The sequence below is a fragment of the Scyliorhinus torazame genome, chromosome 2, assembly GCF_047496885.1.
Source record: "Scyliorhinus torazame isolate Kashiwa2021f chromosome 2, sScyTor2.1, whole genome shotgun sequence".
In the NCBI taxonomy this organism is placed as follows: Eukaryota; Metazoa; Chordata; class Chondrichthyes; order Carcharhiniformes; family Scyliorhinidae; genus Scyliorhinus; species Scyliorhinus torazame.
In genome coordinates this window covers 360,943,064-360,959,816 of record NC_092708.1, presented here as the reverse complement: position 1 = coordinate 360,959,816, position 16,753 = coordinate 360,943,064, and the positions used below count along the sequence as shown (strand labels likewise).

At 42.8% G+C, this 16,753-nt stretch overlaps 1 protein-coding gene across 4 annotated transcripts in view; it reads left to right on the top strand.

Moving 5' to 3' along the window:
- The window catches only part of itpk1a (inositol-tetrakisphosphate 1-kinase a), a 286,412-nt gene extending 272,924 nt beyond the window's left edge, over nt 1-13,488 (top strand). For all 4 annotated transcript variants that reach the window (XM_072492444.1, XM_072492434.1, XM_072492460.1 and 1 more), the window contains one exon: nt 5,161-13,488. In XM_072492444.1, the coding sequence (XP_072348545.1) occupies nt 5,161-5,477 (317 nt within the window). In that variant the 3' untranslated portion in view covers nt 5,478-13,488. The remainder of the gene's footprint in view (nt 1-5,160) is intronic.
- The last annotated feature ends 3,265 nt before the right edge of the window (nt 13,489-16,753 follow it).

Here is a 16,753-nt window from a genome sequence, read left to right as displayed (position 1 = left end):
AAACTCCAGATGTCATTGAATCGCAAACTGGCAAACCTTTTGTTTGTTTATTGTAACACATCCCACACTACTACCCCCAGCTGAATTGTTTCTTTGAAGACAGCCTAGAGCAAGGTTTTTGTCGCTGAAGCAACATTTAGTGCAGACAGTAAAAGAGAAACAATCTGGACAGAATGAGAGTAATGAAATGAGAGGGTAGAGTGAGAGAAAGACGTCCGAAATTGCACCAGAAAGTTAAGGTGAAAGAACACCATCATAAATGGTTGAAGTGACCCCCAAGAAGAGTCATAAAAATATGTGGTCCTCAAACATATTTGGCCAAGGCATTTGGTAGTGGAAAGGTTTGAACATGTAGGTCATGTTTTAACTTCAAGGGTTCATGAAGGAGATGGAAATGGAGAAGAATCAAATGAATCTGACAAATTGGATAACTGGGATACGAATGGAATGCAACACAAGACAAGTTATGTCTAAAACCAGTTGAGATCAGAGTCAGAACGCTGACAAAGTGGAAAATGCAATTGAAGGTCAAGGTCAACGTCAGTCTTTGTTGGAGAAAACTTCTCAGGTTCTGGTCAAGGTGGATAAAGGTCCATCCCCCAAGTTCTGAAAGCTTGGGTCAAGAAAGGAGGTTTCCATTTGTGAATAGGAACCCAGTGGTTAAATTTGATTTGTAAATAAATGAAAAACCACGTACTTCAATTATATGGAATAAATTCTGTGACTTTTTATAATAGCACCCTCTTGTGGCCATTTGTGTATGTATGTATATAAACCAAAACAGGATTAGACTAGTTCAGTAGGGTGCTTGAACTCCATGCATAAACAGCAGTGCTTTTGTCCTGCACAAAAATGAAATATCGTGATGGGGTTAGATGAAGTAGTTTGGGAGGGAGGCTTGTGTTGAGCAGTACACTTCCATGGACCTTTTGTGTTGCATGGCCTGATTCGGTGCAGTAAATACAATATTGCACACTGAATAGAGCCGTTAAATGTTTCAAGTTTTCTTTTTTTTTAATAAAAGGAGACGGGGAGCGTTCTAATAACCCAGGAAAGAAAAAGACAGCTATCTATTAAAAAAGGGCAGCCTATCTAATTCAGCCTATATTCTGCTTCTGAGGATTAAATGTGGACCAATGCTTGTTAGAAAAATCAAGCTACTTGTATGCACATGTACAATATGCAGCTAGAGTGTTTGGCATATTTCTATATATTTTTAAAAGGCCATCCATACAAAGGGACAGACATCATGAGCAATAGGAACAAAACTCTAGAGTTGCAGTTAGGATCCAAGGAGGTGATTGTCAAGCCGAGGCTGGCAACAGTATGTTTTGCCATTTCAAATTCACTTTCAATTCTTCACGTAGTTTATCGCCAAACGTTTTATTTACAATTGGACTTAGAGCCTACAATAAGCACAAAGAACTAAGTGTCCACTTTCTCCCCTTAATTGTAGAATTTTGTAATAATTCAACTGAATACAAAACATCTTTTAATTCTGCTTCCCATTTGACTACACAGGAACATTCTAGGATCTACTCTGAATTGTTTTGTTTGATGAGAATTCTGTAACGAGGATGTGGCTGATGATCGGTTTCCAATCCTTATTCTTTTAAATTCACACCAGGTTTTGCCCACTGTCCCTGCAGTCTCCTCCAGCCCTGTATTCTCCCACGAGTTGCTCTGAGTCTGTCGTCTTCCACATCCTTCCTCTGCCCCTGCCTCCCTTGGCCCAGCAAGGTTGGCTATGACTCCGGCTGCCTGAAATTCTCTCTCTTCCCTTCCCCGCTGCTTCTCCACTTCGTTCCCCTTCTTTGGAATCACCCATCGACCAACCTTTTGGCCACCTCCCCCCCCTGAATCTCCCCTTTCTTGTTTGACATCTGTTTTCTATCAGCTCTATCTGTAGAGCACTTTGGGACAATTATATGCTGGCGGTGCTGCATTAGTATAAGCTACTGTTGTCTTTGTTATTCCAGCTAATTTCATATTCAAGTGAATTTTACATGAGATTTCAAAGGGCTAGCTGAGCAGAACATTTGAATGAATTAATTCTAATGAATGCTCTTGGTGTTTGATAATCCATTATTGACAAAATAAAGACAAAAGTGGCAAGAATACAGAAATCCCTTTGTAAAAAACAACTTAAGATTGCAGAGTTAAATTAAATGCAGTTCCTATGTAAATTTGGGTGCAGGGAGTACAGTTGTACATCCATCTGCACTTCTACAGTCAGCACAAGTCTACCATGGAACAGCAGCTAATGTGACCTCTGCAGCTTTAACGACGGAAACATTACTCTAAAGCCTGGGAAACCAAGGAAATAAAGACGCTCGAGGGCGGCAGTCCTTCCCGTTGTGAACAAGCTGCATAACTATTTACAAAGCAGCTGGAGTAATACTCTGGAGGGTGCGGTGCTAGTTCCCTACATCTATGTGTTTTGACTTTTGAAAGCAGTGGGTTTGTTCTCGGGTTGCTGTTCAGCTTTTGTCAAAATGATAGCCTCCTCTTTCTGGAGCTGTGCAGTTGTTGGCAGCAAGAGCGGAAGTCCTGTGGGTCCTTTTTAATGTGTTTTGCTTGTCTGTTATGAGAGACTCTGGCCTTCAGGCAACCCCGAGTTCTTGTGACCGTTCTGTTCCAGTGGGAGTTCTGAATTCCAGGCCTCAAGTGGAATAGTTCCGTTCCCATCCCCTTTCGGAGCCAGATTTTACTGAGCGCATTAATGTATTTAATCTCCCTCCATAATCATGCGATTCAGTTCAAACCTTCCCTGGGAATGTTGTCAATAGCCGCAGTAGCTATAACTGCCTCTCAATAAAAGATGCTGTTTCATGGCAATATCTGATTTGCTGCTGTTTCTTAGCTCCCCAAAATTTCAGTTGAAATGACAAACAGTTCGCCCCTTTCAATTGTGCGTCGGAGGATTTAATATTCATTGCAGCAATGGGCTTATTACAAAGGATTCTCGCTGTTGCACGTTCTTCATTTTCCAATTTGTTCTCGATAAAACAAACTCTTCTTGCCGTCAGAATTGGCTAGATTGGTTTGAGGGGCTTGCTTTGACTTTCAGAGGATGTTGTTATTTTGCATCCAATAGATGTATTAAATTTCAGTCATACTGTCACAGAAATCCTTCAGAAACATTACATTACCGAAATGTATGAACCTTTTTGTGTGATGATCACTTTCTGCATCTGTTGAATTGGTCTCGTCCTTGTATATCTTTACATTTCATATCCATCTTTTGAAGATCCAACAGTCCCTGGACCTTTCCTCCCAGGTTATTCATGAAGGCTCCGCCTCCTCAACCTTGCCTCTCACCTGAGGTGTGGTGATCCTCAGGTCAAATCACCACCAGTCAGCTCTGCCCCTCAAAGGGGACAGACACCTGTGGGACTATGGCGGGCACTGAGACTTTAGTGCAGGCTGAGCAAAATAACACGAGTAATAAATAAAGATGAGTATTAAAGTGTAAAGGGGTGAGTGTGTGTGTTTCCATCCTCCCTCAGTCACCCTCACCCCCCTGTGAGAGTGCATGATAGTGTTTGAGGGTGAGTGAGAAACCTATTATGCCCCCACATTCTTTTCCTACCCCACACACTCTCAGCCCCCGCACTCGCTCCTTGTCACCGCTGCTCCCCAGGCCTCAAACTCACCGCCACAGGTGTTCACTGCTCCACCAATCACAGGTTGTTCCTTTCTCGCATTTGCTGCTGACAGCTCACGAACAACAGCAAACATGGAGAAAGAAACAGCCTGTGGTTGGAGGAGCAGCTCCAGGCAAATTCCTCCATTAAAACGTACCCGTTTGACCTGCATTTTGAAAACCGGCTCCAGGGCCGCATTGAGGGTCTTTGAGGGCTGCATTCAGCTCTCTTGCTGCACGTTGGACAAGCCTGCCTTAGGAAGAAGTGGGAATTCCAGTTCTATAGAACCCTATGTCAAATAGTCCTTCTGTTATTTTGCTGCTTATACCCATCGCCGATGTCACCTTCACCCAGTACCAAAACAAAAGTGATTGTCAGAACAACCAGAGGCAACATGAGGAGAAACTTTTTAATGCAATAAGTGGTAAGATTTGGAATACACTCTCTGGTAGGGTGCTGGAAAGAGTTCTATCAAGTCTGGCCCGTGATTACACATTCTGGTAAATGCTGACCGCTGACGATACGGCGAGTGCAAAAAGCAGCAACAGGTTTTGCGGGATGACCTTTCACACCTCTGGTCAGGAGCTCAGAGTCGGGACAATTCCCAGCTTCGCAAACCCAATCTGGGAGAATTTGCCCCAGCAGGTCGGATCTTCGACCTGGGTGGTCGGGGATGGGAGACGGGGTGTTATGGAAGTTGTGCTGGGCGCCCCCCTGCCACCCCTCGCACCCCCAACCCTCCACACGCTCCCCATGCCAATCTATGCCACTTCACGTCCCCCACCCTCAATGCACAAATGATGAGGATGGGGCTTCATCATGGATCAAAATGCTCTGGCCTCCCAATTTTCCCTTGCGGAAAATGCCTTGTGGCTAACTTCAAGATAGGCTGACTGAAATCAAGAAGCCAATGGAAAACCTCTACGTGTCTTACCTGGAGCACTTGGCATGAACTATGTTGTCCAGAGAGGATTGTGGCAAGAATCTTGCAGCGTGAAGCCTGTGCTTAACCCCAAAAGTAGGAACGGGAAAATTGGGAAGCAACAACGCCTGTGGCTTAATTGCAATTGCTGAGTACTCACCTACAAACCTAGAGGGTTATGAATTTGTCTCGGGTGGTGGCGCAAAATGGGCAGTGTCTGATCAGTCACCTGTTCCCCACAGCGCCTGATATTTAATTTTGTTGCAGATAATAGTAGGTCCTATGTAGAATGGACAGCTAATCCCATACTGCCCATTTAGCGCCACTGCCTGAGATGAATGTCAAGCCCCGAGACTTGATACCAAGTTTTAAATTGTGAAGTATCTTTAGACCAACAACATTTCAGATCAAGAAAAGGCCCATTATGCTCATCAAGCCACACCTAAGCTCTTGAGTTATGTCAAAAGACATGGTTTAATGTTCGTCTTGAAGAATAGGGGTTGTAACCCCTTAGAAAATAACAATTTCTTATATTGATGCAAAGAATGTGCCTTTCTAGCAAAATAAATGACTGGTTTGTATTTGTTGCAGGATACGAAGGTGTCCCAGAGTTCTTCACTGAGCTAATAAACCACATCCAGATTGTCCTGCAAGATCAAAACCCGGAACCGGCTCAGTTCAACCGGAACGGTAAGGCGACTGAGCAGGCTGCCAGCATCTGTGGAGAGCGGGCCTGTTCTGCTGCTTCAGGCTTTGTGACCATGGGAGCAAAAGATCCATGGCTTGTAGAAGATGACCCAAGCAGTAGCAAGAGGCTGCAGCACCAACGACTAAGTTGCAATTCTGCTTTGCCACCCAACTTTCAGAACTGTGTTGCTCCCATGGCAACTAAGGCATCTTCACAATAACCACTGAGAACACTGGACCAAACGCAAGGCTTGATCTGTGTGGGGATCAATCTGAACCACTTTCTTAGACCAATGGAACAATTTATGTTTTGTCTGAATGACTTCACAGACTCACAAAGACTGGAGCACAGTATCGAAGGGATATTGAGGAGCAGGCTGCAGATCCTTTGATAAACTCAATCCAATTCTTGTTAAATATTAACATAGCAAAAGTTGTTTCAGTGAGCTTTTACCATACACTAGCTATTACTAATGCTCTCAACAGGAATCAATCACAAGTGGCTAATTCAATTAATCAGGAATCTTTCCTCTCAGCCTGGGTATTTGGGCATTTCATCTTTCTTCCCCCTTGGCATTTCACCTTTATCAGCACACAGGACCCAAATGTTTGTGCTCTATTCAAAGTTGTAGCTTCCTTTTAGAAACTGTAAGACATTTGAATTCTGTGGATCTTCCACATTGTTAGACTCCAGTAAGCTATGTTCTGCATATCTGAAAGAAGGTGGTTGAAGCTTGGAAGAGGGCAAGTTGGGTGGCTCGGTGGCGCAGTAATTAGCACTGCTGCCTCACAGCACCGATGACCCGGGTTCGATCCCGGTCCTGGGTCACTGTCCGTGTGGAGTTTGCACATTCTCCCCTTGTCTGTGTGAGTCTCACCCCCACAACCCAAAGTTGTGCAGATTGGCCATGCTAATTTGCCCCTTAATTAAAAAAAAAGAGAACAGGGCAAGTTGGAGGCGTTGTTTGGCAAGAGTTGTTCTCGGTAAATAGATGTTCTGTATTACAAATAAAAATCTAAATGATAAGATTGAGGGGATATTGATGTATGGTAAAGTCGCATTGCTTCCAGATAGCAGCATGTAAACTAAGGCAATTTAAAAACTGCACAAGGCAGACTCCCGGGACAGAGGCGTGATGGTGCGGTATCCTTCACGCCCATCTTCTTGTTCAGTTTAATCGTCGCTAATGATGCACTTCCATGCACGATCTTCTCTTCATTTGGAAACCAACTGTGTGAATGAAATTGTGGAAATAGCTATAAAACATCATCCATAGATTGCAATGATTACAGCTCAATGTTGCAGATAGCCATTACTTACCCTTCATTTCCCTTCGAAAAGCAACATTGAGGAATTTGTGACGTATATTTGCTCATTTTCTAAGCTCGCGCTTGACAAAGTGCCGAGGCGGGTAGTGTCTCCGGTCAGCACAGAGTTCTTTCCCCATGATGACAGCACTTCAGTATTTAATCAAAGCCTGCCAGTTTCAGTACTGCTCGCCCATAATTCTGAGTTTAATTGATTTTATAATGATATGGGAAAGGGAAAAGTCAGAAGTAGGTTATTTGTGTGCTTGGAGTGTTATAGGAGGAAAGAAATGGGAAGTTACCCATTAGAAACCAAAGGTAAATGTCTGTTTTCTTTTATTAATTTAATAATTCCATGCAATCACTGCTCCTTAAATTACCTTTTTATGCACAAAACAAAAATCCATATTTTTTTTGACTCAAATCCAAAATGATTAGGTATGATTAACTACGGAGGAGGACACTGGGCGAGCAATTTTTTTGGTGTCTTAATGGTTTGCATTGTAATTAAGACGTAAAGTCAAACTTAATGACAATGTGTCTGTTGGAAAATGTTGCACCATTATTAGGCGAATGTATTGCTGTAATAGACACTCCAGTTCACATGATTTAGCTTAGGAGAGCTTTGTTGAGTTTATTGTAACAGCCACCACCTCTACCACTCTAACCTTTTTGCAACCCGTAAGATAATATTATGCCCAGAGCCATTTGGGTGGTTATAGATGTGACTTACCCCCTTTGGGTTCCCTTTTTGCCATGGAGACCAGGCCTAAATATGTTTACAGAAAATAAAGTTAAGTGTACTAGCTATTAGATGACCATCTTAATATGTCGATGTATTTCCTCTCTTGTCTCGTTGCATGAGAAGTAATGTGAAATTATTACGTGATTTTCTTACTGCCTTAATATATTGGCTCAACTCTGTTGCACTGCTTCATTCTTCCACATAAACTACTGAAAGGTGATTGGGCATTTAGTAATTTTTTTTTTAATTAGAGCTTTTTTTTGTTAATAACTGAGTTGAGATTCACAACTTTCACCTGCATGAGCAATATTACCAAAAGGTGGTAAATTTATTTCACCTCAATATCCCATTGGCATAAGCGTTGACATAGTTCCTGCAATCTTAAAGCGATGCAGCATGGCAAAAATAGATACTTTTAAAAAGGATTAGTCGCTCATGGATAAAGCAGATTTCCTTCTGTGATGTTGTGAGATGGGCTCTTGGGGATCTGGCACAGCTCACAAGAATTGTTTATTTTCCTTCATCTCCTCCCCACTACAAATTCCTCAACTGGAGAACACACTCCATTGTGTTCTCAATGGAGAACACCATTCTCCTTTGTGTGGAGAATCGCTAAGCGATCAGAGCCAATTCTGCTGTTTTGCTTATCCCTATGAGTGGTACCTTGGGTGGGGGTGCCTGGCAAAGATTTGGTAAAATTCAGCCAGCAGCCAACTTGAATGGCACGCGTGCGAGAAATTGAATTTCTGCCCTTGTGCTTTGAATGGCCAGTATTCTTTGATGAAACCCCATTCTTCAACTCTGCTGTTTTGTAAAACACTAAACATCCACCGTATTTTCAGCCAAACAGTCCGGTAACTGTTCTAAATTTCTACAAGAATAATGGATTAACTCATTAACTGCTGGCATTTAAATTAGTGCTACTTCAATTAACTCATCTGCTGCAAAAACACTTTTGCAATGGGAAAACTGGGAGCTTGTAACACTCCCTGATTATTTTGCGTCAGCGGGTTCCAAAAGACTGATGTTCTTGCTTCATCGTTTTAATTCTTGTCCCAAGTCCAGAGTTCTTTGTGTTTTAAGTTGGCATTCTTGGTATCATGCATCAAGTGAAGAATGCTCCTGTTTTAGTCCAGCGAATTCCTGCGTTCACCTGACCCTCAGCAATTCTTAGTTAGACAGATTGGACCAAATATACAGTATGTCCATCCAGTGTCAAGACAATGTAACTCGATGCTTTTTGGTAATATTGTACAATGGGAATGTATTTGTTTAAGTTGTGCACTCTTAGTGACCAGTGGAGTGTGTAGTCTATAATATGTATTTTATGAAATATATATTTTGTGGCACCAGTTATCACAGCCTACACAGCTTCACCAAATTGTCTTGTATATTAGTTTATCCATTTTTTTTAACAATTGCTGCTTATATAAAACCAAAAATATTTGACGTTTATTCTGCTAATTTTATTGCTCGAAGAACAACATAAATGTCTCAATACAAGTGAATGATATCTCTGATTTCACCTCTTAGTTACTCCATTCAGCACCATCTTTGGAAAAACAATAAAGACTTTGATTCTCTGTTCCTTCACGCCGGTGGGATTCTCCATTTCCGCTGCAGTGAATGGAGATTTGGCTGTGCGCCACGTTCTCCGTCCTCGCCGGCAGAGGTAGCGAGGCGGACTCGCAACGGCGAATCCCGCCCAAAATCTGATTCTGGATGTTGACAAACCATTCAGAATGGTTCAGTGACCAATAGTAGACCAATTTAAATATTGCAACTACATTAGGTTGCATTTTGCAATGTAAACTAACCATTTGATTATCTTATTTCTTAAACATGCTTCAACAGACCAGACCTTTGTGTACAATTCAACCATGACTTGGATTTTTTGAGTGCGATGATTACGTTGTACATCTCGGGCAGACTAAGTTGTTTTCGGCTCCGAATAGTTGACAAAAAGAGGAAATGTGTATGTAACATGAATCTTCAGCCTCACTTTAGTGCCTGTTTCGTTTTGTAGATGTTGCATTATTCGGTCAAATGTACATTTCTGAGGTTTTGATGAGGACAGTGATGTGCTAGTGGGCTGATGCTGCCTGTGGAGCAGAGGAGGGGGAATCAGATGGAGTGGGGGAGAAAGCCTGTATAAATATGTAAATGACATCAATGTGCAATTATATTGCGACAAACAAGGAAATGTGCATTGCGTGAAGTAAATGAACAAGGCAAAATCAGACGTATAAAGCAGCACTGAAGTGTTATGGAATAATAATAATCACTTATTGTCACAAGTAGGCTTCAATGAAGTTATTGTGAAAAGCCCCTAGTCGCCACAAACTGTACATTTTGTTTTCTATATAAATTGCTTCCAGTTTAAAGTATAATCACCCAAGAAATTAACTATGACATGATATTGAGAGAATTTGTAATAACTTGAGGGGAGAGGGCAGGGGAATTTGTCCCTTTCCAACGTGGTCGTTCTTGTATTTTGACTGCAGCCCTTGTTTGCAATCTTATCCAGTTACACAATGGTGAAACACCTATCAGGACTCTGTTCCAATTCAGGACCTCAGTGGGGAGCTCCCCGCCGAGGCCACACTTACTCCCGCTTCCTGCACTGAGGAGCTCCGCTTGCTGGAATTCCATTTTTAAATGGAGTCCCGATCTCTCATCTATGTTTCCCAGTGTAAATTATGCTGAATTTTGATATCAACTAACATTTGAATGAATCCCATTTTGAAGCTCCAGATGTGACCTGCGTTCTGTACGTCAGTTTACACTATTCCATTTATAGGATGGCACGGTGGCACATTGTTTAGCACTGCTGCCTCACAGCACCAGGGACTGGGTTCAATTCTGGCCCCAGGTGACTGGAGTTTGCACTTTCTCCCGTATCTGTGTGGGTTTCCTCCGGGTGCTCCGGTTTCCTCCCACAGTCCAAAGATGTGCAGGTTAGGTGGATTGGCCATGATAAATTATCCCTTAGTGTCCAAAAGGTTAGGCGGGGTTATGGGGTTGGGGTGCGGGTGTGGGCACAGGTAGGGTGCTCATTACGAGGATCAATGCAGACGTGATGGGCCGAATGGCCTCCTTTTGCACTGTAGGGAGTCTGAGTCTATTTTATGAAAGTTGGAGAAAAAGCAAGGAAGATCAGATTGAATTTAGTAATAAAAAATGATTGGCGTATGGCTTGTTTCAGTAATTGTCACATTTCAAGTGGTCAGTGAATCCCAATATTGTGGTCAAGAAGAAATAACATTGTTCTGATAGTTGAAAAAAGAAAGGTGAGGACAGTCCTTGCTTTCATTTAAACATTTTCTGTGTGGTGAAGATTTCTTTTAGTTCTAAAAATATGTGGGCCATCCGTCCACGTGGTCAGCAATGGGAATCCTAGCTAGTTTTATTTGCTTTCCCTAGTTTCTTGCTGGAAGACATTACAGCCAGTTGTACTCACCCATCCCACCTCCTGTACACAAGCTCCCACCCTCAGCATACACAAGGACTGAACCTAAATATCCTGATCTGTATAATTCAGAATGCCTTCACACACTGAGTCATTAGGTAGTTAGAATGGATGTTTCTAGGTTTTTTTTCTCTTTAACCATGTGCCCTTGTGAATACTGTCTTAAATTAGGCCAAGTAAGATCACTGTCAAACTTATTTACTGAACCATTGAAATAAATAACTCTCCAGAGTCACTAGAAATGAGCCCTTCAGTGACTGCACAGCTTGGGAGTTCCATGCAGTGTGTTCAACGTGTGCATTATTAATGGGAAAATAGGATTTATTCACGAGTTTGAGGCTTCGCTTTTACAGTCGCGATAAAGTGACTGGAAACCCTTTATTTGCGAAAGTGACAATTGGACATGGTAATGATTGCCCACATTTTGATGTTCCATTAGCTTGCTGTAAACATCTTGCTCTCTGTGGATTGGATCTTTATAATTAATTGCTTTCAACTACAGCTAAGAAGTAATATTTATTTGGGAATAGTGAAATTCACTTATTTCAGGTGAAACACTTTCAAATTTTACCTTGGCCCATGTATAGCTTAAATTCTAATAAGTAGTCCAGCACAGAACTATGTCGGCAGGGAATGCCAAGGTTCCTGAACAAAACATTTTGACCAATTGGCGCAAGTATTGAGCTTCCATTAAGTCCTCGTGGGTTGGCACTTTAAAATGTTATGACTGGTAGAGACAAAAGGCTAAATGAGTCAGAAATTCATGCCTTTCAGGTTGTTGCATTAATAGTCGAAGGCAGTTTGTAAACAAATTGATTTTGGTATGACCAACAGTTGAAGTTCTGTGACTCAGTGTGCTCTTTGCTGAGCAATGTCACACAATCTGCACCCCAAGGGGAAGGAGGAGCCATAGTGTGATTAGCATCAGTTGAATACACAAGGTGAATTGAATTATTCACAGTGGACTCTTAAGTCCCATGGTGTGTTTTAAGGAAGTTATGGATAAAATCTTTGTATCTTTCTTGAGTAAACTGCAGCTTTCAAATCCTTGGTCAGTGTACAGTTTATTTTCTTTGTTCTCGCTTGAGTAGAAGCAAGGTAGGCCAGATTATATTTAGGCTGCCTGTAAGAAAATCCTGTTAGGCTAGCTCATGGTAATTACTGGCAAGCTCTTAAGTTGTGTCGCTGAGTGATTTGCCCCATCTCCCCTCACTTTCCCTATTCAGCATTTCCAGCAGCCACCTTATCCTCAGCTAGAAGGGACCACATCCACAAACATCACCTAAGTCACTCCACGTATAGCATGTCACAAATGCCAGCTCTTTCCCAATAAGAACCACAGAATGAATGTTGGTTGAGACTGTCAATTGCACTTCATTTTCCAGTTGGGAGGGATTGAGCAAGTTCTAATCCTCCATCAACAACCCTCCGAATTAAAAAAAATCTACAATGGAGACATGTAATAAATAAGCTCAAATACAATATGACCTAATTTGTTCCAGTATTTTTGTCTTATAAGTTACTTGGAGAATTAAATATTTGGTAGCAAAGTTAAAGACTAGAAATCATACATTTCAATGCCTTCCATTTTTACCCCAAATTTCTAGAGAATGTAAAACTTGTGTTGTACAGAATTTTCACTTAACAGTGATACCTAAGTGTCTTAAAATGTGTTAAATTGTCCCACATAGTATCTTGGGTTGGTGACAAATCATTTGTGGTTAAAAAGGATTGTGGTTCTGCTACAGTAGGAGGTTGGGCAGGAAAATGGATCAAACCACTGTCCTTCCAATTTGGGCCTGGGTTCAAATCCAACAGCGGAGCTAAAAGACATTCGATGTTGTTAAGAGTCTGAAGTGTGGGGCGGTCTAATACAGTTGACGTGCGATATCAAGCTACAGCATTAAACTCTGCTCGTACACCTTAGTGAAATAAAGTATGGAAAATGGAAATGCCACTATCTGGACTGAGGTTCAGAGATGACTCAGTTCAGGATAGTAGAGGATCTGTACCCAATGACATTCCCAATATGAGTGATATGCAGAGCAGAGTAGAATCAATGTTTAGCTGCCACCCACCACAGTCATCTCTCACGCTGATTTACACTCACAGACAAATCGTTTCCATTGGCAGTGTAACAGTACATCTTATCAGCTGCTGCCTACAAAAGGAAGGGTAAATGCCAATGTCCAGAAACTACTGTCTATCGATTTATTAAGAGTTGCCTGTACATTACACCTGTATAATTTTTTTTCACTCTGAATGCTTTCTGTTTCACGTATAATCAACACATTTTTTTTTTTTTAAATCCCTAATTATTTTTCAGCTTGTGCAATTAGTTGCCTGTTCGCTGAGCAGTGCCCTGTGTAAACTGGAGAACTGTATATGTAATTGTAATTGATGCACGTCAACAAGATCCACTACCTCTTCGTTTCTTCAACAGATAGCAGATTCCTAGTGACTCGCATGTTACGGAATAGTAGCTTTTAAAAAATGGTTTGTTACGAGGTTACTGAAAAGCTTGAAACACTGACTGAAGGAAGTCAGTGTCATGTTATCTGTATTAACTGAAGATCTGCCTCACTTTGCAGTGCAATCAGTTGGGTTTTGACCAATTCCCTCACTTGTGCCTTGAACCTAACCGTGCTCCTTACCTCTTATGTGTGCATGATCATACATTCTTCCAAATAGTAAAACATGAATTGCAACATCTCGAGTGGTCTTTCTATTTTTGCTTTGGGGCATGACCTCCTGTCTGCCTGTTGTCAGTTTGCTCTTTATTCCTCGACCCCTTCATTCAACAAGCCAAAATACTCCACCTCCCCTCTTTATTCTCCTTTCATTTTGTGACTTTTAAGGAGAGCTCATGTCCGGAATCGAAATTTGTTCAATCTTCTTGTCCAAAGGAACCAGTCTGTATTTGTGTTTTGAAACCCATTACTATCAAATGCCAAAGAATTGTCACCTAAATACTTTAATCATTTTTATTTATAATCACCCTCATGTAAAGTGCCGGGTAGGGCAGCATGGTGGCACAGTGGTTAGCACTGCTGCTTCACGGCACCAAGGTCCCAGGTTCAATCCAGGCCGTGGGTCACTGTCCGTGTGGAGTTTGCACATTCTTCCCGTGTTTGCGTGGGTTTCGCCCCCACAACCCAAAGATGTGCAGGGTAGGTGGATTGGCCACGCTAAATTGCCCCCTAATTGGAAAAAATTAATTGGGTACTCTAAATTTTTTTTTTAAAAGTATTGTGACGGGTTTTGTTTTTGCAGCTGAAGTTTCCAATTCAATTTCTTTAAAGATGCTAAAGGTAAAGTGAGACCCGTTTATTTACTCCGGAATACTGGGCAAAGACACACATTGGGCTGGATTCGGACTGAGGAAGTGAGACCAAAGGTAAACAAGCTGAAAAGTTGCCTTCTGAGAGCAACCTAGCAGTTTACCAGCAGCTTCCTGCCACTGGACCATGGTGGAAAAGGCTGCTTTGGGAGAGGTCTGGGATGTGGGTTGGTGATGGCTATTCAACCACATGTGGTGAGAGTCCATTTGAACTAATTAAAGGGCCCCACACATGATGTCAACTGGAATTTTCCAATGGACATGCGAGCCCCCGCTGAGGCCAAAGTCTGGCCAATGGACGGATGTGGCCTCTGGTTGCAGACTAGGTGGGACCAGTGGCTCCATCATAAAGCTAAGACCCACCCCCACCCCCGCCCTGCAATCACAACAACTTTTGGGCCATTAGAAGACCTCCTCAATGGCAGTCTGGAATCTGGCCACTTCATCTTGAAGATTATCTGGAGGGCACATCCATCTTTAGATGCCCTCTCTTCCTCCGATCTACAGCAGCTGTGCCCATCTCTGATGGGGATATCTGGTAATCCAGCCTCAGGAACCCATCTGTAATCCTTAATTGGATAGTGACCACACCATCTAATTGGTGCAGAGTCAGGTCCTGAAAATGCTCCCAAAGTCAAGTTCCCATTCCAAAAACGGAAATTCAGCCCTTTGACTTTTGAGTTATCGATTGGTCTTAAAAGCTTAATTTAATCAACTGCCAGAAATCTTTACTAGAAAAGCATGTTGATAATCTCTAGACTTCACTTGGAAAGGAAACGGTCTATTAAATCAGTAATCCGGATGAACTGAAAAGAAAGACTTGCGTTTGTACAGTGACTTTCACAAGCTCAAGATTTCCCAAAGTTGTTCGTCAAGTGAAGTGCTTTTGAAGTGTTGCCACTTTTGTAGGAATAAACTGCTCAATCCTAAAGTATGCATTTGATTCATTAGCTTGTGCAGACACAATGACCATCAGAGGTAATTCTGCAAGCAGTCCGCAACAGTTACGCGACGAGGCAAAAGTTCTCCTGTATTTTTTGGTATTTGATATGTTTTTGTTAACAGACACGAGTGAGTCATTTTGCAAGTCAAGTGACTTAAAAGATCAGCAAAGTGAGCTGAATCATAGAATTCCTACAGTGCATTCGGCCCATCGAGTCTGCACCCACCCTGAAAGCACCGTACCTAGGCCCACTCCCCTGCCCAATACCCGCAAATCCACCTAACCTGCACATCTTTGGACATAAAGGGCAATTTAGCATAGCCAACCCACCTAACCCACCAGCTTTGGACTGGGAGGAAACCGGAGCATCTGGAGGAAACCCAGAGAGAACACAGAGAACGTGCAGACTCCGCACAGATAGTCACCCAAGGCCAAAATTGAACCCGGGTCCTTGGCGCTATGAGGCAACAGTGCTGCCAGTGCTAACCACTGTGCCGCCGTGCTTAAGTAAGGGGGGGTAGCAGCAAAGTAATGCTTGGACCATAAGGATATTGTTCAATACGCAAATACGGGAAGTTACAACAAAATATATGAAACTAAAAGAGTTGAAAGTGAGGGGTAAAGCTGCAGAAGTGTTTCCTCCAAAATGGTGCAGGGCATCAATTGATGCCAATAATTAGTATCAGACCCAACACTTCCTCGCTTTAAATTCAACCCAGATGAAAAGGAAGAAAAAGTCAGTTCTTGCAGACTATCGGTCCTGTTATAGCCAGCTGAGGAAAGGTGGAAGAACTCGCCCTCTTTTTTTGACAGGTTTTGCGGTTTAAAAGGATGAATGTGCGGATTCAGTGTCAGTGTATGTACGTAACTGTTTTTACTTGCCGATTACAAAGAGCTCAGACAGGTTTCCTTGAGTTTAAAGAAGTAAGGCATTTGTTTTTATTGTGCACAAAACACACTCTGGTAAAGACACTGGCCGCGATTTAAGAAACATTTCTAAGGGTACTTTTGGGCACGATTGGCGTGTTTCTCAATGACCGTGTTGGCAAGATCGCAGCCTGTATTTAACGGCACTTAGTGCAGGAAATTGGCCCCCTCGAGCTCTTGTCTCACCGTCTGCTTCGCTAGAATCACGCCTTAGCGTTTCGCTGCTAACGAGGGGGAGATGCTTTTAAATGCTTCCTCGCCACTCCCAGTCAACACACAAATGTGGCAGCACGCAGACCTGCTCCTCCCTTTGGGGGTGCTGACCTGCCCAGGCTTCTCGCACTGTCGAAGCAAGACGGGGCTACCTGTTCCCCCAAGGGGCTCGGAGGACAAGCAGCAGGGTCACCTGGGAGGCAGTGTCAGTGCGGGCAGCATGACCAGGAGGACTGCTGTCCAATGTAGAAAGATGACCAATGATCTCCACTGAGCTGCAAGGGTAAGTTACCACCTCTCTCCTGGCATCAGTTCTGCCTGCCAACCCTCAAACTCCCAAATCACTGGCTGACACCTCATACCCTCCCCACATCACCCACTCCCAAATCACTGGCTGACACCTCGTACCCTCCCCACATCACCCACCCCCAAATCACTGGCTGATACCTCATACCCTCCCCACATCACCCACCCCCAAATCACTGGCTGACACCTCATACCCTCCCCACATCACCCACCCCCAAATCACTGGCTGACACCTCATACCCTCCC